Below are 20,786 nucleotides of genomic sequence, written 5' to 3'. Positions count from 1 at the left end.
TCCCAGAATTCCTCCTCCAGTCATGTTAGCTGAGGAATTCTGGGAGTTGAAGTCCACAAGTCTTAAACTTGACAAGTTTGGAAAGCCTTGTTTTAGACGTTCAAGTGACATTCTAATCTATGACTTATATGGAATATAGCCTCTCAGTAAGAAGAAGGAAAAAAAAAAACCTCCGCAGCTTCATTCAAAGACGCCAAGGCCAGCGGGCGAAGCGTCTGTGATCGTTGAGCGTTTGTCTATGCATCGCGCTCGACTTTTCCGTAACGCAACATGGCGTTTCCCTTTGCAAAACCATCAATTCTTTTTTTGGGGGGGTGGGGGTGGGGGTGGGATTGAAAAGTCGAAGAAGAAACCCAAACTACCAAATTGCTGTGAAGGGAAGAGGAGCACATATATTCTAACCCAAAGGTCCCTCCATTTTCCCCTGGATGTTTGGAGAGGGGGGGTTGCCCAAGCTTGTAAGTAGGTAGCCGCCATGCTGTACGTTAAAAGATTCGGGAAATGGAAAGGTGGCTTCTCTGGGACGCGGCACTTCCGTTTCCGGTTAGGCCGGTGGTTGGAGCGGGTGCAATTGAAGCTTGAAGGTAAATAAAACATCCTGCCCCTCCCCCCCCTCCGCCCCGCGCGCGTGTTTGGTTGGGGCCACTTCGGGTGGGAAAGCCGCGCAGCGTTGGGAATGCCGCCGGAATCGACGCAAAAAGAGCGCAGACCGGGAAAAAGTGAGAGTTTTCGATGCGATCCTCGGATCTTTGCTTACATTGGAAAGCTCACGGGGTAAACTTGGGCGACCCCCGTTGGGGGTCCGCATAGACAGGGGGCGCAAATGAAAAGGGCGGCGCTTCGTCCCTTTAAACCCAGGCGAATTTGGGGTGGCACAAGCCAGCTGTTCCCACTTCGGTCCTCTCCAAATTTCCTTAATTCCTTAGCTGGCATGATAGGGAGTCGTGGGCAGGCGAAGCTTTTTATATATTAAAAAAACCACTTCATTAGATTTTTATTTAACTTTTTTAAATTTTAGATTGACAAGCAGATAGCCTTGCATGCATACTCTGGTGGTGTGCCAGTCCATCCATGTATTTCTAAATTGGTGGACTATGGGGGGGTGGAAGTATGTTGGCTTTCGAGGTAGTGGCTACCTGGGTGACTTTGGGCCATTCACTCTTGTTTCAGCCCAACCACTTTACAAGTTTATAGTTGTGGGACAAATACGAGGAGGAAGGAGTATTAGGTATGTTCACTGCCTCGAGTTATTTATAACAATAATAAAGGCTAATTAACGTTAATTAATTAGAGGTCCTGGCTTGCATAGAAAAGCATGGGCATGCTTGGGATAAAACCAACTTTGGTCATGCTTGTGATAGTACTATTTTAAGCATTAGTAAGTAATACAGCACGTAGCATGGGATACAGCTGAGGGTGGCAACCAACTCTGCTCCTTCTCTGTGGTACTCTAATGTTTAAAATGAAAGCCTCACCTGTCCAAAGTTGAGATGTGGGTCTAAATTCAGTCTTTCTGGGCTCGCTTGTGAAGACCATAGGATAGGGAGGAACGTTGTGAGCAGAAATCTAAGTGAAGTAAATGGCAAAGAGTAGGAAATGAAGGAAAGAAAAATGTGTGTGTTAATGAAATTAAGAGGAAGAATGTTATTCCGTGTAAATGAAATTGGTGAATAATGTAGGGAGGGAAAGTATATTGTTATGAATGAATTGGCTAAACTGCAAGTCCAACAATATGAATTGGTGTCATCTTTGTGGACTATCTTGTCTGGGTTAAGAAACTAAGCAGGATCAAATCTGGTTAGTTACGTGAATGGGAGACCTCCAGGGAATAGTTAAGCTAGATGGAAAGTTTAAGAAACATCCCTGAAGAAGGCAAATGTCAACTGTTGCCAAGAAAAGTGCATGGACCCAACCATGAAGTCACTAGCAGTCAAGATATCGAGTCTCTGAATGTAGAGAATTCTTAGATTAATGATAGTTGGATGTTCTGCTCCAATAAATGATAATAAACAGTTTTTCAAAATGTAGGAAAAATTATACAACATTCAATAGGTGACAGTAATGGATGAGTGAGAATGAGAAAAATTATTTGAGTCATTTAGACACTGAGGATGAGTGAGAATTGGAATTGGTGAATATCTGTTTGGAAAAATATCAAATACATGATTTAAGCAAAAGTGTTGAGATCTACACATGGCAATGAATAGATAAACTTAAAGCATGATTGATTTTGATTATGTTGGAAAGCTGAGAGAATCAGTAAAGGATACAAGAGAGGAATTTTGAATAAGGGACAGATAATTTTTAGTATGTGTGAAAAAAGTAGACAGAGAAGGAAAAGAAAGAAAGAAAATATTGTAACCAGAATGACCACAGGAAGAGAAAATATAAAATATGTATGAAAAAAGCATTAGAAGATATAATAATTGCCCAGCAGAATAAATGGAAAGTTGACGTAAGGAAATAGGAAACCTCTTGGAACAGAGTGGAAAGAATTATGTAATTCTTATGTAGAAGTATCTGGAGTTATGCTAATGGCAAAGGGCATTTAATGGAATGATGAAGTAAAAGAGGTTATAGATGAGAAATAATGCTTGTAAGAGATTGACTCCTGCAAAAATGCAGAAGAAGGAAGCACTACAAAGAATGTTTTCAAAAACAAAAAATAGCTAAGATTTTAAAAGGCAGATAAATTCAGAGTGAACTTGTTAGAAATTTAAAAAATTGGCAGTGGCTGCCAATTAAACAAGGAGCTTCAACTAGACTGGAATTAAAATGATAAAAGAGATATATGATGAAACTGAAGTGAGGGTTTGCTGGAAGGAGTATTTTGGAGATTTATATGGGACAATAGTGTTATGTTGAAGAGCTGAATTGAAACAAATGGTATAGCTATTAGTGTCCAAATTTTTAGCTGTCAGTCAATCATAAAAGCTGTAAAAATGATATGGCTGCAGAGGTATTAAAACATGATTTGCAAATGGATTGGCTGCAACATGTTCAGGGGTATGTGAAGATTACTTCAATGCCTGATCATTGAAATAATAGTATTCCCCTACATAAAAGAAAAAAAAATAAGAGTGAATGCAAATGTGTAGGAGGCTTAGAAGATGATTGGTGGAATTTTGATTGGAAGTGGACAAGTGGTGGCAGTGAACAATATTTAGAGTGGAGTTTTTGAGATCCTAAAAAAGAGACAAGAAATGTAAGAAAAAGAGACAAGAAGTGTAAACCTCAAAAGGCATCTTTTGGGCTTTGGTGTAAATTAATTCAATTCAGGTGGTCCTCAGGTTACAATGGGATTGCCATTGCTAAGTGATGTGTGTTAGGTATAACATTGATACCAAATATGGTTTGGGTGAATAAATATATAAAACTTAGATATCATGGTTTAAGTGCTTATCACTTTAAGCACAATGCTGCAGGCAATTAGCCGATTAAGGGTGCGGTTAGAAGTTACAATATAAGGAAGCATTAGAAGCTGGAAAGCTTACTGCTGCGACTAACTGTGTCTTACTGTGACTAACTGTAATTACTGACTGTGAGTGCCTGTGACTGAACTGTTCTTGTTTGCTACTGTTTGCTGATTTACTGCGTAATTCTACTGTTCTACTGTTTGAACGTCTTGCTGAATATCCAGCGTTTGTTCCTCTGGAGAGAGGCACCGGAGGAGGAGAAGATATCTTTATCGGCTGATAAAGATATTGCAAGGACTCTTAACTTGGACTGTAATAGTGAGTCTTACTGGATGGAAATATAGTGAATGACTATTGGACTGAATGACAATGCTTTAAACTCTAAATGGATTAAAAACTATTTAAACTACAAACAGTGTTTGTGTTCAGTGTGTGTATACTCTGGGGCCCTTCCTGGCTTGACTACTGCTGCAATACTCTGCTAGGGGTTAATCCCCAAACCCTAACAATGTGGTTGTAAAGCATGATGTCATGTGACCACATCACTTAGCAATGACAATTCCTGCAGTCCCATTTGTAACCCCAAGACTTGCAGATCAGGCCATTAAGTAGGAAAGAGTGGGAATCCCAGGCAACGCGTAGGAGGTAGAAGGCTGTGGGGTTACTGGCACAGGCTAAGTATGAATTGGAGGAGGGCTTTGGGATGTCTAGTGCAGGTTGCAATGTGAGCACAGGAAGACCTGGGGAGGGTGATTTATTCACAGCAATTTGCAACCTTTTCTGCTGGCTTCCCCATTGACTGCTTGTGGGAAGCCAGTGGGAAAGGTAGCAAATGGGGATCGTGTGACTGCCGGGCATTAGAACCATCCGAAGTGTGAGCCAGTTGTCAAGCACCCAGATCGCAATCATGTGACCGCAGGGGTTCTGTGATGGCCAAAACTTTGTTCTAAGTATCATTCAGCACCATTACAACTCTGAACCATCTAGAAATTTAAAAAAAATAAGGGGAATATATGAAATGGTAAATGGATGGGGTGGAATTAAGGTGGTTTGCAAGGACAGAGAGGCATAGTGAAAATACTGTAGTGTTGATATAAACTAAATTTAGCCATGTTCCTTTGTTCCTTGTTCTTCTCTCATGCCCTAATTTATTTGGCTTGATTAGTTCTGCATTGTGCATAATGTTTCTGACCCCCCCCACCATAGGAAATAGCATGATGGGTGTATGTGCGCGTGTACGTATGCATAGATTTGTACACGTGGCTTTGCGTGGAGGAGGGAATTGGGAGCATTATAGTTAGAAGTGGAGTGCCAAGGTTGAACAGCTGCAAAATCAGTGTGAGCGTGCAGTGATCCCCCCTGTAAAAGCTGCACATCTAACGGAAATGCTGCTGTTCATAAACGTTTATCCCACGGTGGAGCTGTTGGTCTCCAAGCTGCCCCAGCTTCCTGCAAGAGACAGCACAGCTGGCCATTCTGAAACTTAAAGGCATGGTAGAGAACAAGAGAAGACTTGAGCTGCCTTCGTGGGTGACGAACACAACTTTATTTTGCAGCTCCCGAAACTGAACTGTAGTTGTCTGCTTCCCCTTACTAAATAGGCACAGTAGCTTATTTAAAACGTATTTTCTGTTTTTCTCTTGTCTCCCGCTTGGCTGTTTCAGTTCATTAGGTTGTGTTGCTGGAACTCACCATCAAGGGAGGACCTTAAGGGAATGCATTAGAAGAGGAGGGGGGGTGGAGGATACGCCTGACAGGGGACTTTCTCCACCCCCTCTGGAAGAGAGCATCTTTGGGAAGAAGATCCCTGCCTGTGCCCCTCTCTCTCTGTGGAGAAAGATCTTGCATTGCAGCGCTTTATTTTTCTAAAGGATTCCAACTCAGCTGACATCACCAGAGGCAGCCTATTGCTTCCCAGATCGATGCTGTAACTTTTGCCTCTTCTCCTCTTTTGCCGCGCCTGCCAAAGGCATCTGTATGAACTCAGAAACCCCATGCCAATTCCCTGCGGGCGGGCCTGGCCTGCAGATGCTGCCTGGGTTTTTGTGACTCAGGCAGCCCGCCCACCGAAGGAGAGCAGAGGCCGCAGAGAGGCACAGGAAAGCAGGCATGGAGGACTCTGGCCAGCGCTTGGTGCTGGGCATGAACATGGGGGATGGGCGGCAGACACCTCCAGGGCAACTGCAGGCCCCCTCCGAAGGCAGCGAGGAGCAGCGGGTACCTGGGCCAGAGGCCATGTGTGATGGTAGTGGCGATGCCAAGAAGAAAGAAAATGAGGAAGAAGAAGAGGAGGAGGAGGAGGAGGAAGAGCTTGACCCTCGCATTCAGGTGAGGGGTTGCTAAAATTCCTTCTGTGGTGGCCCTGCCTCCCTGCCTACACCCTGAAACTTAGGAAGTTTGGGTCCCAAGGTCTGGTTGCAAAAATCTAGAGAGCCACTAGGTGGCAGCAAAGGGATACAGAAAAGTCTTGGCTGCCATTTAGTGATTGTGTGGCTGTTTGTAACCCAAATCCAGTGAGTGGCCTTCAAAAACTGGCTCCATCTGTGTCAGAGGGGAGCTGAAACTCAGCCTTCCTGCCTCCTGAAGGAGTACAGTCTGATTTTGGATTATTTTGCAGGCATTTAGGAAGAAAATGAGAACAGTTTGTCTCTGGGAGCTCTCCTTTTTTTCTTCCCCTCAAAAGGGGGAAAAGAATTGTACTGTCCCATCATCAGTACTCCTTACATTCCTAAACCTTGTCAATCCCCTTCCAAATAGAAATTTAACTTTATTTTGAAAGCCGTATTTTCTGGTTTAACGGAATAATATCTGGCAAACAACACGGTGTAGCAATAGCACTTAGACTTAATGTACTGTTCCACAATGCTTTACAGCCTTCTCTGAGTGATTTACAACGTCAGCCTATTGCACCCAATAATCTGGACCCTCATTTTCCCAAGCTCGGAAAGATAGAATGTTGAGTCAACCTAGAGCCGGTCAGGATTGAACTCCTGGCAGTGGGCAGAGTTAACCTGCAATAGTACATTCTAACCAATGCGCCACCATGGCTCTTAATTTTCCATTGTTTATTCTGCATTCAATAAAAGGATTTTCCCCCCTGCATGTTCTGAATGTTTGAATGAATACATGCCTATGCACGAGTGTTCCTTCCTGTTCAGAAGTCAAGTAGGGACTAGGCCACGCTGAAAAGTGAATTCCATCCCTCTGGATGTGCTGGGATTACAAGTCCTAGAATTCCCAGCTGGTGGCCATGCCAGATCAGAGGGGAGTTGTATGTTGTGTGTCAAGCCCGGAATTCACCTATGTGTAGCCATTTTAGTTAGGCTTAGTACATATTCTTTTTCTTACTTTCTCTTTGGCAGTTATGGGGGGAAGGGTTAGGGCTTGCCACATTCCCAAGGGGGGGAGGAGTGGAGATAGAGTTGTTTAGGCTAGGTGGTTCTTCTTCCTGTGGGAAAACGAACTGTCCGTGCTTAGGCCCCTTGAGGTGGAGATTTATGACATCAAGCAACGTTGCATTACTTCTATTGGAGAATGTGACTTTTGGGGGTTGTTTCTAACTTCTAGTATTGTGAGGTAATTCCGGGTTGTGTCAGATCCAGAATTACCACGGACTTTGCCAATTTGATGCTTTCCTAAATAAAAGAAATTGTCTTGGAAGATGGACTTTGTTCTTTTCTTTTTAAATGGATTTCATCACTTGGAAACTTGACATTGTGCTTAGATCGGTGCCTTCTCTTAAGCCTCAATCTCCGATTTTCTGCCCACAGGAAGAGCTGGAGCATCTCAATCAAGCCAACGAAGAGATCAACCGAGTGGAATTGCAGCTGGATGTATGGCAACAGAATTTACATTCCTTGAAACACCAAGGGAGGGGAGGGGGACGTGGGCCCAAGGTTTTCCTTCATATTGTAGGGAGGGGAAAGCCCCCTCACTCGGGCAAGGAAGTGAAAATGGGTTGAAACCAGGCATACAGATATCCCTTGAACTCATGGCCCGCTCACTTAGTGACCGATTAAAGTTATGGCGGAAGCGAGGGACGAAGGGAGGATCTTCCAGCCAGAAAGATTGCAGTTTAGAGCTCTTGTACTCCGTGTCAGAGAAGAGGCATCGTAGTAGGCTTCAGGCCAGGAGATCAGCCAATTAAGACAATCCTCTCTCTCACCAGAAGACCAGTGAGGTTGAGAAAGGAAGTCTCACCTAGTTATGGTAAAACCCAGGTGCCACAATTGGATTGTGTATCTTGTTGCAAGCAAGTTGTCTCTTGGGTGATCTGCAAGTTTAAGAGTGGAGATGGGAGTAATGGCGGGTGAGGTGGGGTGGAAAATGTCTACCCCTTCTAAAGTTGCCAGTTTATCAATGTCCCCTGGACACTCGGGAGTTTGAATTGCATCTCCTAAGCCTTCCCAGCGTTGATTACCCCGCTCTTGTCCCAGGACTGACCCAGGTTGTGGTTCAGAGCTTACATCGGTCCTCACCAGGACCACCTTGCTGAAATTCAGTGTCAGATTGCAGATTTTGGACAGCACGGGGGAGGAGGGGGATTTTTGGGAGGGAGGTTTTTTTAAAAAAAGAAATATATGCTAAAATAGTTGCATCAATATTACTCAAAATGCAAATCCTAAAATGTATCATTTATCCCCTGTAGTTTCAACATCAGAAGGTTTTCTTTCTTTTCTAAATAGAAACGGCTCCCCTCAGAATTCATCTGTACCGCTAGGATGACTATTCCCAAAATTCCCAGCAACTGTGACAATATATAGGAGGCACTGAGTTTGGGAGGACATTTTTTTTTAAAAGAAGTCATTTAATTAGTTCCTCCAAGTCAAAAAAATTAAAGGTTCCCCCCCCTCCACCATCCCAAGTAAGTAAGATCAGTTAGTACTTTGGCCCAGTTTAAACCAGGGGTGGGATTCTTAACTGTTCGAGCCTGGTTCTAATAGAACCGGTAGCTCCGAAGAGCAGCTGACACCGAACCAGTCGTCCGTTTGGTCATCTGTTTGGTCGTCTGTTTGGCCCACCTGGGCTCTAGGCTGCCCTTTGGCCTCTGCGTTTTCCTCCTCAGCTGCTTTGCGCGGCACAGCCGAGTGCCGCTCGTCAGCTGGAGCAGGTGAATGCTTGCCAGACCAGGTAATTTGTAAGTAGTGTGCATGCCTGCGAAGCGAACCGGTTGTTATGCCGGTAGGATCCCACCCCTGATTTAAACCGTGGAGCCAATTCTGGGGCTTCTCTTGCAAACTCCGTCAGCCTGCTTGGCATGACATACAGAAGGTCATCTCCCCGAGAATTTCCAGTAACATGAGGTTTATTTCTTGTTAAGACTCGTGATGGATAGGATTTTTGTTCGAAGCCAGTGCTTTGGAGTTGCTCTTGTCCTTTTAACACTTCCCTACTGCTTTTTTATCACCTTTTAAGACTTCCCTACTGCTCAGTGGTAGTATGCTACTTGGTTCAGACTGGTTTGTCCGAAATGGTAGTAAAAAAAACAAAAAAAGCCTCCCACGATCAGCTGAGAGGAGGGGAAAAAAGCCTCCAATCAGCTGAGAGGAGAAAGGAGAAAAGCGCAGGATTGTCCGTCCCACCCGCCCGTGCACTTTTCCCTTCTTTATCCTCTCAGCTGATTGGTGCTGCAGGCCTCAGCTGGTGTTGGGAAAGCTGCACATGTGTACCTGAGGTGTCCATGCACACATGTGCGATCACCGGACCTGCTGCTAATGTGCACCTAACGTTTGGGATAGATTGGCACCCTCAGGGCCTCCGTCGCTGGTCCAGATGGTGGCCATGTAGAATGGACCCACTGCCTGAGCCGCCCTTGTACATCCAACTTACACAGCATTGGAATCGGTCGCAGGGAAAAGAATCTCATCAAGGACAAAGGCAGGCTAGAAAGGCAAGGTCTGAATATAAGAGCAATAAATATGGCAAGAATTGTTAGGGGCGGGGGATGTTTATTAAAGATGTTGCTGACGCAGTTTGTGCCTTTGGTTTTAACAGGAGGCCCGTACCACGTACCGGCGGATCTTGTCTGAATCTGCTAGGAAGTTGAATACCCAGGGCTCCCAGCTGGGGAACTGCATCGAGAAAGCGCGCCCTTATTATGAAGCCAGGCGCTTGGCCAGGGAGGTACGCAGGACGTGGCTTTTCAGTTTTTTTCGCCCAATCTTTTTAATTGTATTCAAAACAAAGTTAAAATGCAAAACGTAACAAAAATCCAAGGAGACAAAAGAGAAAAAAAACACAAAACACAGCATTTAAAAGGTGCATAACCCCCCCTCACATTATACACATATTGTTCCCTTCAGTTGAATACTGATTAATATATTACAACAGGGGTCCCCAAACTTGGCAACTTTAAGACTTGTGGACTTCAACTCCCAGAATTCTGGGAGTTGAAGTCTACAAGTCTTAAAGTTGCCAAGTTCGGAGACCTCTATATCACAACAACATTAATTCCCACCCTTTGTGAAAGAAGCCCTCTCAAAATTTTTAAACTACTAAATATATTTGCAACTTGTTGACCTGTCTTCTGTATGTTAGACTAAAGACAACTTAGCTAACAGGAAGAACAGTAATAGTGCCTATGGCCTTTCTTGAATATATCATTTATCCTCTGCAGTTTCAGTCCCAAAAGATGTTTCATTTTATTTATTTTATTATTTGTTGCCACCTCAATGTTGCCGCCTCAGGGCAGCGTATATTATAAAACATTAAAAAATATGTTGAAACCAAAGAGTATACTAAAGGCAGGATACAAATAAATGCAGAAATAAATCATGCCAAGTAAAATTTTCTACAGATGTTATTAGTGGCTCAGGAAACGGGGCCCTTGACAAGGCTTTGCAATTTGAGCTCTGCTTCAGCAGTCTTCTACTCATTTTATGAGAACCCATAAATCATTATCTGAATTCAGAAGCAACTGTCCTGAATTAGCAACCTCTTGTTTCTTGAACAAATGACTCAAGGTCCCATATCCATCTACAGATTACTTGTACTTTCACACCATTATCTTCCAAAAGGGGGAAAAAGAGTGCTCTTTTTGTTTTATAATGCAAATATTAATTCTCTAGGGATCTGAACTGTAGCTTGCAAAAGAGAAACTGCTTGTTTAATTTTTTAAGAGAGGATTCATAAAATGTTGGAAAAGCAGGATCAGCATGATGTACTATGACTTTCAGGTGTGTTTGGTTGAGGGAGCCATTGCTTTTCCAAAACTGTTAAAAATCTCCTTCCAATCAATTTGTTCTCTTCGTGTATGTAAGATCAAAGGATGATACGAGTCTAAGGAAAAACAGGATCACTGATTTTAGATATCGGTCCTGTCAACTAATTGAGCTGAGAACTCTTTTGACAGGCTCTGAGCTTTGAGCTGGCCAACCGCAGCCTTACACTCTTGTGCTTTCTTACAAGATTTGATTCCGATGAAAACTCTAGAAAAGCATAGTTAAAATATAAGATGACTCTGAATTCCAGTATTTGCTACCACGATATCAGAAAGTGCTGGCTCAAACTCAGCAATTCAGCTTTTAAAAAGTTGTGAGATAATAGGCATGCTCTTGGCATACATACTGAACCCATACATTTTGGGAGGCTAGTTTTTAATCCGGCCTCTTTCCCCAATCCTCTGGTTTTAAGTACATAGGAATGTTCTTCTTCAGAAAGCATAGCCAACTAATATGCCATCCCCTTCCTACAGTCTGAAATGGTATAGAATGGAATTCCTTTTCCTTCCTTTCCTTTCCTTTTCCTTTCCTTTTCCTTTCCTTTTCCTTCCTTTCCTTTCCCTTTCCTTTTCCTTCCCTTTTCCTTTCCTTTCCTTTCCTTTTCCTTTTCCTTTCCTTTCCTCTCCTTTCCTTTTCCTTTCCTTTCCTTTCCTCTCCTTTCCTTTTCCTTCCTTTCCTTTCCTAATGTGATTGAATGAATTTGTCTCTGGTGCATAAGCTTTCAGGCTACATACAAGCAACAAATGATAAATCATAAAAGTAATCATAAAATACAATCATCATAAATAATCATAAATCTTAAGATACAGCATGTCGTAAGTTAGTCATAAGATAAATAAGCAATCAACATAAATCATAGGATACTAAATAAAGTCAATGAACATAAATCAAGATTCAAACAACAAAGTTATAGTCATAAGAAGCTAAGGAAATAGATAATAGGAAAGACGAGAAGGATAATAGTAATACAGCCCTGCTAGGTGGTTTGTCATTCCCAGAGCATAAAACAGTGTTGTGGGAATTAGTTGTTTTGCAGTGTAATGGCATGGGGGGAAACAGCTGCTCTTGTGTCTAGTTGTTTTGGCGTGCAATGCTCTTTTTGGTGTGCAGCCCAAGGTGACCCAGATGCCTCATGAATCTTGTTCATTTGAGATCTCACATGCCTTCTCAAGATTTAAGCTCTAGATCAAATCTGACAGAAACGAGAAAAAAATATGATGGGGTTTCCCTCAAGAGGGAAGACCAAAGGGTGCTTGCCGGTTTAATAGCGGTGGTTTAACTATTATCACTGATTCCATTTTACCTGCTTTCCGGCAGGCCCAGCAAGAGACTCAGAAGGCTGCCCTGCGGTACGAACGAGCTGTTAGCATGCACAACGCAGCCCGGGAAATGGTTTTCGTGGCTGAGCAGGGAGTCATGGCAGACAAGAACAGGCTGGATCCCACCTGGCAGGAGATGCTGAACCATGCCACCTCCAAGGTGAAGTTCTCCTTCTGGGGTGGAATTGGACTGACTTTCCCAACCTGACGGGCTCCAAAAGAGTCCTGGATGATCAGGAGAAGGTTTCAGAGAGGGAAATGTTGCCCTGGAGCAGGGGTCTCCAACCTCGGCCAGTTTAAGACTTGTGGGCTTCAACTCCCAGAATTCCTCAGCCAATTTTAGCAGGGGTCTCCAGCCTTGGCCACTTTAAGTCTTGTGGACTTCAACTCCCAGAATTCCTCAGCCAGTTTTAGCAGGGCTCTCCAGCCTTGGCCACTTTAAGACTTGTGGACTTCAACTCCCAGAATTCCTCAGCCAGTTTTAGCAGGGGTCTCCAACCTCGGCCATTTTAAGACTTGTGGACTTCAACTCCCAGAATTCCTCAGCCAGTTTTAGCAGGGGTCTCCAACCTTGGCCATTTTAAAACTTGTGGACTTCAATTCCCAGAATTCTGGGAGTTGAAATCCACAAGTCTTAAAGTGGCCAAGCTTAGAGACCCCTACTACTCTAGAGCACCCTATAGATGTAGCTTCTGTAGTGTTGGAAAACAGCAGTCACCATGAAGGTGGAGAGAAGAGAATAGCAAGGCTGGTTGCGGTATCAGTTCAGTAACTCGTGATTCCTCTGTCCTTCAGGTGAACGAGGCCGAGGAAGAGCGCCTGCGCAGCGAACGGGAGCACCAGCGGGTCACCCAGCTCTGCCAGAAGGCCGAGGCAAAGGTGCAGTCCCTGCAGAAATCCCTCAAGAGAGTCATTCTGAAGAGCAAGCCCTACTTCGAGCTGAAGGTTCAGTTCAACCAAATCTTGGAGGTGAGGCCGAACTTTGACCCTGCACTAAGTCCCTTGCCTATACCAAAAAGATAAAGGGGGAGGAGGAGCAGAAACAGATGTTGATCTTTGCAAAGTCAGGCCTATACAGGTAGTCCTTGACTTGCAACAGTTCATTTAGTGACCGTTCCAAGTTACAGTGACACTGAAAAAAGTGACTTATGACAGTTTTTCACAGTTACAAACTTTGCGGCACATCCATAACCAGGTGATCCGAATTCAGACGCTTGGCACCTGGTTCATATTTATGACCGTTGCTGTGGTCATGTGATCCCCTTCTGACAAGCAAAGGGGAAGCCAGATTGACTTAACACACATGTATCAACTGCGGTCATTCGCTTAACAACTTTGGCAAGAAAGATGATAAAACGGGGCAAAATTCACTTAACAAATGTCTCACTGAACGGAAATTTGGGGCTCAGTTGTGGTCATAACTCAAGAACTACCTGTAATTGTTTCCCATCTGTCCTGAGACTAAGCTAGAGAGATAGCTTCACCTTTTCTTGATGAAGATACGTATTCCACTTCTAGAACACGAAATTATGAAACGCTAGGCACAAATTGGAGGCTCAAGAACGATGTCTATCGTGTGTCAACTCATTAAACATTCTGTGATGACCCGGGGCGTGACACAAAAATAACCAAGTCACAAAAATAGAAGAAAGTCCCTTTAATGCCTCCAACTTGGCCCCAATGTCCAATTATCCTCTGCTGGATATCCAACTCTTAAAGAAAGCAGTTTACGGAGGGAGTAAATGCAGTCCGCACCCAAAGTAAAGAATTCGAAATAAAAAACAACACACCACACTGAAGGAATTACTACGGCAGGCAAGGATGATTAATTGCAGACTTCTACCAGATACGCAACAACCACAAGTTGGGAGGAAGCCAAAACACAGATAAGCTCCGACAAGAATGCACGCTTTGCTTCCAGCAACTTTGCCATGCACAGTTTGTCCTTTTAACCAGTCCTCCCAGCTGCAGCCCATGAAGGGGATCAGGGCCCCTTCCTCCCCTGTGGAACACACCACTCACATTTCTCCCTTATCCACTCCTCCCTGCGTGCCCTAGGATGAAGAGGGGATGGGCCTGGGTCTTCCTCTGAATGCCCATCTGACCTGTGCCCTTCCCCAGTTTCCTCGACAACCAACGGAGCCACACTCCCACTCCCTGTCAGCTATTCCATCTCTCCCTCGGAATCAGACTCCAACAGGGGCATGACAATTCCTATGCCTGTTTTAGTAGTTGCCATAAAAAAGGGGGGAAAGTGAAAGTACATTCCAATCCTTATTTTTAAAAGATTGTAACTAAAATACCAGAGTTTTTGCCCATGAATATATTTAATTGGCAAACGTGCATGATGACACCCAGCCTGTGAATGTGCTCAATTGGAGAATCTTGGCTGGAGAATTTGGCTGGAGAATCATGATTTAATTGAAGCGATTGCTGGAATCCTGACATTGTGACTCTTCCAGTTCAAGTTAAACATTTGGGTTATCTGGGTGGATAAAATAAACCCTCCTTCTGAGTCAAGTTCCCTGGTGCTCACAGGGAGACACTCCTGTACAGATAGTGCCCTGATTATGAGCATTCGCTTTGTGAATGTTCAAAGATACGCGAAAAGCGCCCCCTAGCCTTTGCGAACAAGGCCCGAAACAATCTTGCAGCACCACGGCAGTTGTTTGCCCTTACAAACAACCACAGAAGCTCTGCAACATTCGTCCTGCACATTACCAACCGAAATGGCGATTCTGAGGGGAGGCTCCACCCCTCGGAAGCCCCATTCGGGCATCCAGAGGTCTCCCCCAGCCCATTGCAGGCCGAAGCGGAGCGTCAGAGGGCCGGATTTGCAACGTACCCATTTAGACACCCTTCGAAGTTACAACTGCACTGACAAAAGTGACTTACGATGGTGTTTCAGACTTACAACATTTGCAGCATCTCCTTGGTCATGTGATCAAAATTCGGATGCATGGCAACGGGTTCATATTTGTGACCGTTGCAGTGTCCCGGGGTCATGTAATCAGGTTTTGGGACCTTCTGACAAGCGAAGATAACGGGGAAGCCAGTTTCACTTAACAACCAAGTTCACTTAATATTAAGTTAACTTAACAACTGCAATGATTCACTTAGCAACTGTGGCAAGAAAGATGGCAAAATAGGGCAAAACTCATTTAACAAATGCTTCACTTAGCAACATAAATTTTGGGCTCAAGGACCACCTGTAGTATAGTGGTCACAAGTTGAGGACCACCTGTAGTATGGAAATGGTTTGCTACTGCTCTGTTGTCACATTGGCACAGGCCCACCTTGCATACAAATAGTCCTCAATCTACAACCACAGTTGAGCCCAAAAATTTATATTGCTAAGTGAGAAATTTGTTTTGCCCCATTTTATGAGTTTTCTTGCCACATTTGTTAAGTAAATCAATTAGTAATCAATTAGTATTCAGTTAAGTGAATCTGATTTCCTCATTGATTGTTAGAAACTTGCAAAAGCTGATCACATGACCTCAGGACACTGCAGCCGTCATAAGTGTAAGACAGTTGTCAAGCATCCGAATGTAAATCACGTGACCGTGGGGATGTTGCAACGGTCATAAGTATGAAAAATGGTCATAAGTTCCTTTTTTCAGTGCTGTTGTAACTTTGGTCACGAAGCAAACTCTTGTAAATCGAGGACTACCTGTACTAGTTTAGAATTCAGATGGGATGGGAGAGAATTTGGAATTCTAGGTGGAAATACGGAATTGACTTTGGAATAGTGGATTTCATTCCCAGCTGGTTATACACAGTCTAAATCAGGGGTGTGAAACTCGCGGTCCGCGGGCTAAATGTGTTACTCATTGGCCATGCCTGCACCCAATTTAACGAAGGGAGAAGTCGTGATACATCACGTGACAACAACACGACGTCGCGAGTTTGATAACCCGTGGTCTAAATGCACAACCTTTGGGCTGAAGGCTGCACATTCCCATCCTCTTTTTAATTTGGATTTTGCCTCTCCCCATCCGTCTTTTCTACCTAATGGAAACTTAAACCATAACGTTTTAACTACAGTGAAGCCTTGGGTTGTGACCGTAATCCATTCCTGGACTCCAGTTGCGACACGATTTGGTCATGTCCGGAAGCACGACTGACTGAGCATGTGCGTAGTAAATAAAAATGGCGCCAAAGGGAAATTGGCACAGAAAGGGAATCTTTCCTTGCCGATGTTGTTCGCCACCCGATTTTTGAATCGTGACCCGATTCAAAAATTGGGTGGATTTTTTTTTTAATAAAGTTTTATTTGGGTTTTCACACATACAAAATACAAGTAAAACACCTTTTTCAAAATAGCATGGTCCTGGGTTGAACTTCTTTATACAGACACAAAACTCAATTTCATGCTCCTTTTTGTATTCTATTCCATATCTTATACTATTTTACATTTTCTATATAGTTTTCCCCCTCTTTTGATTTTCTCGATTTTAATTTGATTATCTCATCTCAATTCAAATCATTATATTTATACTTTTGTCTGTTCTGTTTCAATTTCATATTATCTTTTCTCATTAAAGAAGTTTTCTCCTGTAGTTACTAATTGGAGTATGATACCTTTATATCTTTTAATTACATCCATTCAACTCTTATTTAAACTTCAATATATACCTTAAGGTTATGACCTTCAATATAATACATAATACATAACTTCCAATCGAATTCTGCTTGGTACATTCTTATAATACACACTATATTCTTTTAAAAAAAAAGATTGTAAATATATGTAATTATAAACCCTCATTCCGTTCCAGTTGAGTTCTATCATTAATAATCATTAAAATCTTAACATCTTTAACACTTCTTTTCAATTAAATATCATACTTCCTTAAAAACACATATAATCTCCATAATTAATTTTTTCCTTATTTCTCTTCACATATGTTTTATAAATCATTAAATATACCTTTTATTACATTTATTTATTGACAAGCATTCCACTGAATTACGATAGCTATTTTATCAGACATTTTAATCATACATTGTTTCATATTTTCTAAAATTATTTCTGTTTCTAATATAACCATACTATCTTATGTACCTTTGCAGAATCCCTTTTTCCATTAAATTTTCACCTATTATCTCTAAATAGGTCCTGTTTCTCTATATTTTGTTTCTGTCCTTTATGACTTCTTTTCCTTTCTTTCTTCCCTCTCATCTTCTCTCTCCCCTTTTTATCCCCTTGTCTCTCTAGTTCTAATTCTCTCTTCTGCATTTCCCTCTTCTGTTGCTTTCTGATTTTATACTTATTTTTCACTCTATTTTTTTTTTTGGAGTTGTTTTTCCCAATCTTAAACTTTCCATTCTCTTTCCCCCCTTTCCCTTTTTCTCCCACCTAAGATTACTTGTTCATTAAAGATGGCTTCTTCTTTGTCGCAATCTTCTTGTTCTGCAGGCATTTCTTGTTGTTTCTCATAATTCCAAATCTCCATTTCTAAAAACTGAAATACGAAGCCAAAAGAACCCCTCCCTTCTTGTGCATCTTCTTTGTACTTTTTAAGTTCCATTTTCAGTTCTTCTAAAAGTGGAGCCATTTTAAACAGTTTTAAACAACCAACCGATTGATTTTAGTCATTCAAAACAATAACCAAGAATCCAGAAATCAAGTAATCCAGATAGTCCCGAGTTATATCTTCTTATTTCTTTTTCGACTTTCTCTTCCTGGGGTTTTTGTTGCGATATTTCAGTTAGAATGTATCTTTTGGAAGTCTTGTTGAGATTTTGCTATAAGTTCTTTTTTAATTCCAGGCAGTCTTCTCCCTTCCAGATCCTGCCCTTTTATTCTTCCTCTCTCCTTTCCTGTTTTCAAAAGCTTTTAATTATCCAGAAATCTTTATTATCCCTTTGACTTTTTATTTTCAGCATTAAATGCTGAAAATTGATGTCAAAGTGGATTTTTTTCCAATTTCTTACTTAAGACTCTTAGCTGTCAGTATAGGAAAAGGAGAAAAAAACGCCAAATCTTTTCCCTTTTCTCTCCTTCGCAGCTTAAAAATCTTCTTAGGGAACAATGTTATTGTTTTTTAATAGTTTCAGTTCCAGGGTACCTTATTTGTTGCTTTTGCTGTTTGACCCGGTCAACCAAAACTTTCTCCTCTTATCTTCCTCCTGCACATTCTTTTCCGGTCGAGTTCTTCTTTGTGGTGGCCATTTCTGACCACCGCTGCAACCGCCTTCGGGAAAGGGAGTAATGGCCAGCTGGGGAGGAGAGATGCGGCTCTCCTCAACCCTGCAGGCAGTCTCCCCCCTCTTCACCACCTCTACGGGGTGGCTTAGCCCCGAAACCAGCCGGCTCGGGGCACTCCAGCGGCGAGCATGGATCGAAGCCTTGCAAAGACAAGGTTTCGGTCTGTCGCTGAAAAAGCTCCAACCGGAAGCCTAATTGGGTGGATTTTTTGTTCACCCAATTTGGTCGCAAACAGGAGCATTCACTACCTGAGGTCCCACTGTACTTACTTACAGTACTCTGTACTGAAGGCGGCTGAAGAGTGTTCTTCTACAGATGCCTACATCTGTCTCCGATCTTCCTCAGCGGTACTGTTCCTAAGGCAGGGATCTTGTCCTCAGTGTAATACAGCAATGTATCGACGGATGCAATATTAACCCTCACGGTAGATTTTCTTGCCTGGTATTCCTTGCATTTTAGGAGCACAAGGCCAGGGTGACATCCCTGGAGCAGCAGGTTGCCCAGGCCAAGATGCGCTATTCCGTAGCCCTGCGCAACCTGGAGCAGATCAGCGAGCAGATCCACGCGCGGCGGCTCCAGCGCTTGGTCGGACGGCGTGCTTCCCCAGTTGGTGCTGAATCCAGCCCGGCGCTGCTGTATGGCGGGATGGTGCTACCTCCTGAGCCCGTTGCCTCGGCCGACACACTCTCGGTCCTCAGCTTCCAGACCATCGCCTCTGACCTGCAGAAGTTTGACTCGGTCGAGCATCTCCTGGGCCTGTCTGACGCTGCCAGTCTCAACAGCGATGAGCTGGAGGAAAGGGAGCAGCGGCGGATGGCTCAGCCCCACTCCTTTAAGCACCACCGCAGCATCAGCCTCTGATGTGCCCTTTCTCTCGCTGCCCCTATAAGTCCAGGCCTTCAGAAGAATTGGGGGGGGGGGTGAGCGAGCGGGGGAGGGGTTTCCTGGTTCCTAGGCGCCAGGAGAAGTTGCAAGCGGAGGCATAGTGGTTTTGGCCTCATACGTCTGCAGTGTTGACTTCCCCTCTCCCCTCTTTCTCTCTATATAGGTGCAATCCCAGATTTTATGCCCTTTTAATCTCCCCAACTCAGGGGTTCATCCAAGTCCAAGTTGTTGTCGGTTTTATTTGGAGATTTTAACATTTTGAATCCCACCACCACACCTAGTCTTAATCAGGCTGCCATCTGCCCAAGCATGCCTCTCTTCCCTGGGAGCATTGCATGCCGGAAGTAATTCTGCATCTTTGCACTTTTATGCTGGCTTGTTGGATTCCCTGGTAATGTAGATATTCTCAGCTGCTGGAAGGCTGGTCTAAAAGCAGAGAGAGAGAGAGAGTGGGAGGGAGGGGTGGGTGGGTGGGAGGGAGGGAAGCAGCATGGCTCCTTTTAATCTTTCTTTTTTTGGGGGTGGGGGAGAGGAACATAGGTGGGCTGTAGAGCAATTAGTGTAGTGATGCTCCCCTGCACCTCTCACTGCATTTGAGAGAGAACTTCCCACACTGCTTTCCCACAAGGCTAAAGATGACAATATGGCTTGTTTAAAGAAGAATTCTGGTGCTCCACAGGGCTTTTCACTACCACCCATAACTGACAAGGCATGCCATTTGTCTCTCCTTTGCAACAGAGGGCACGCATGCACACACACACACACACACAGAGAGAGAGAGAGAGACACATGCAAAATGGCAGCCATCCACCTCTTTCTAGCTTCTCCTAAGCAGAGACACGCTGTCTTGCCTCATTGCAAAAATCCAGTGGAGAAACTGGTACCGCGGCGGTACCGTCCAGCACTCCCAGGAGAAAAGAGATGCGGGGCAGGAGGCTCCTTCCACCCGAAAGGCCCCACCTACCCAGTGCCCCTCAGCACAGCCCTCCCTGCCACGTGTTCTTCTAATCTTCCAATCGTTTTGCACTAGCAGGTGGCAAAAGAGGGGACTGGATTTTTTTTTCCCCCTTCCGTTTTCCAGCAGTCCCCATCTTTCCATGCCTTTCGGCAGGTGAGTGGGGGGGCGGGCAGGTGAGGAACAGTTTCTGCCACTCTGAACAAATTCGCTGGACTTTGGCTGTGATGAGAACTTGCCGGTTTGAGGCAGCCATACAGTAACTCTGTACATGTTTGTGTGCGTTGTGCGCGCGCGCGCGTGGGTGTGTGGAGGTTTGTATGACCGGCTTATGCTGTGTATTTTATTTAAAGTAAAATTTATGCCCTATGAAGTGGCTTCTTTCTTTCTGTTTTGCTAAGTGCAGCCACGTACAATGTGTGTGTCCATGTCCGTCCCTCCCCAGCAGTGTTACTGAAAAAAGCATGGGAAGAGGGAGAAGAGAGACGTTCTTAATGTAGGAAAATAGAGAATTGCAGATGTTCCATCACTCCTTCCCAAATATTTTTGCTTCATGAGCAAACTACAGTGATGAGGTGATTCCCCATCCTTGGCAGAACCAGAGATATTCAGCCGGTTCAGACCAGTTCTAACCCTACCAGTAGTGAAAATTTTGTCTGGTTCAGAGAACCAGCAAATGCCACCTCTGGCTGGCCCCGCCCACCTGCCCCGTCGTTACCTCTTCTATATTCCCTTGTTTTTTAGCTCAGCTGATTCGCACAGCAGAGCGGATTGCCG

The 20,786-nt window shown here is 43.8% G+C and overlaps 1 protein-coding gene across 2 annotated transcripts; it reads left to right on the top strand.

Annotated features, from left to right (window-relative positions):
- Positions 1-516: 516 nt before the first annotated feature.
- SH3BP5L (SH3 binding domain protein 5 like) lies at positions 517-20,382 on the top strand. Of its 2 annotated transcripts, none has more exons than XM_026683003.2 (7): positions 517-584; positions 5,081-5,744; positions 7,187-7,249; positions 9,411-9,539; positions 11,954-12,115; positions 12,751-12,924; positions 18,629-20,382. In XM_026683003.2, the coding sequence occupies exons 2-7, from the start codon at positions 5,526-5,528 to the stop codon at positions 19,028-19,030; spliced, it is 1,149 nt and encodes a 382-aa protein (XP_026538788.1). In that variant the 5' UTR covers positions 517-584; positions 5,081-5,525; the 3' UTR covers positions 19,031-20,382. The 2 variants fall into 2 exon arrangements, with proteins under 2 accessions (XP_026538788.1, XP_026538789.1); XM_026683004.2 differs by having other exon boundaries at positions 584-719.
- The last annotated feature ends 404 nt before the right edge of the window (positions 20,383-20,786 follow it).

The sequence above is a fragment of the Notechis scutatus genome, chromosome 2 (genome assembly GCF_049901735.1).
Source record: "Notechis scutatus isolate UNSWTSFEM ecotype Mainland chromosome 2, rNotScu1.2, whole genome shotgun sequence".
Taxonomy (NCBI): Eukaryota; Metazoa; Chordata; class Lepidosauria; order Squamata; family Elapidae; genus Notechis; species Notechis scutatus.
This window is presented reverse-complemented; position numbering and strand designations above follow the sequence as displayed.

What these genes read in the sequence shown, in the direction of transcription:
- SH3BP5L (XM_026683003.2), top strand. Translation starts at nt 5,526, where the DNA reads ATGGAGGACTCTGGCCAGCGCTTGGTGCTGGGCATGAACATGGGGGAT. An exon ending in GAGTGGAATTGCAGCTGGAT is followed by an intron (nt 7,250 to 9,410) that starts GTATGGCAACAG and finishes TGGTTTTAACAG; the next exon opens with GAGGCCCGTACCACGTACCG. An exon ending in AGTTCAACCAAATCTTGGAG is followed by an intron (nt 12,925 to 18,628) that starts GTGAGGCCGAAC and finishes CTTGCATTTTAG; the next exon opens with GAGCACAAGGCCAGGGTGAC.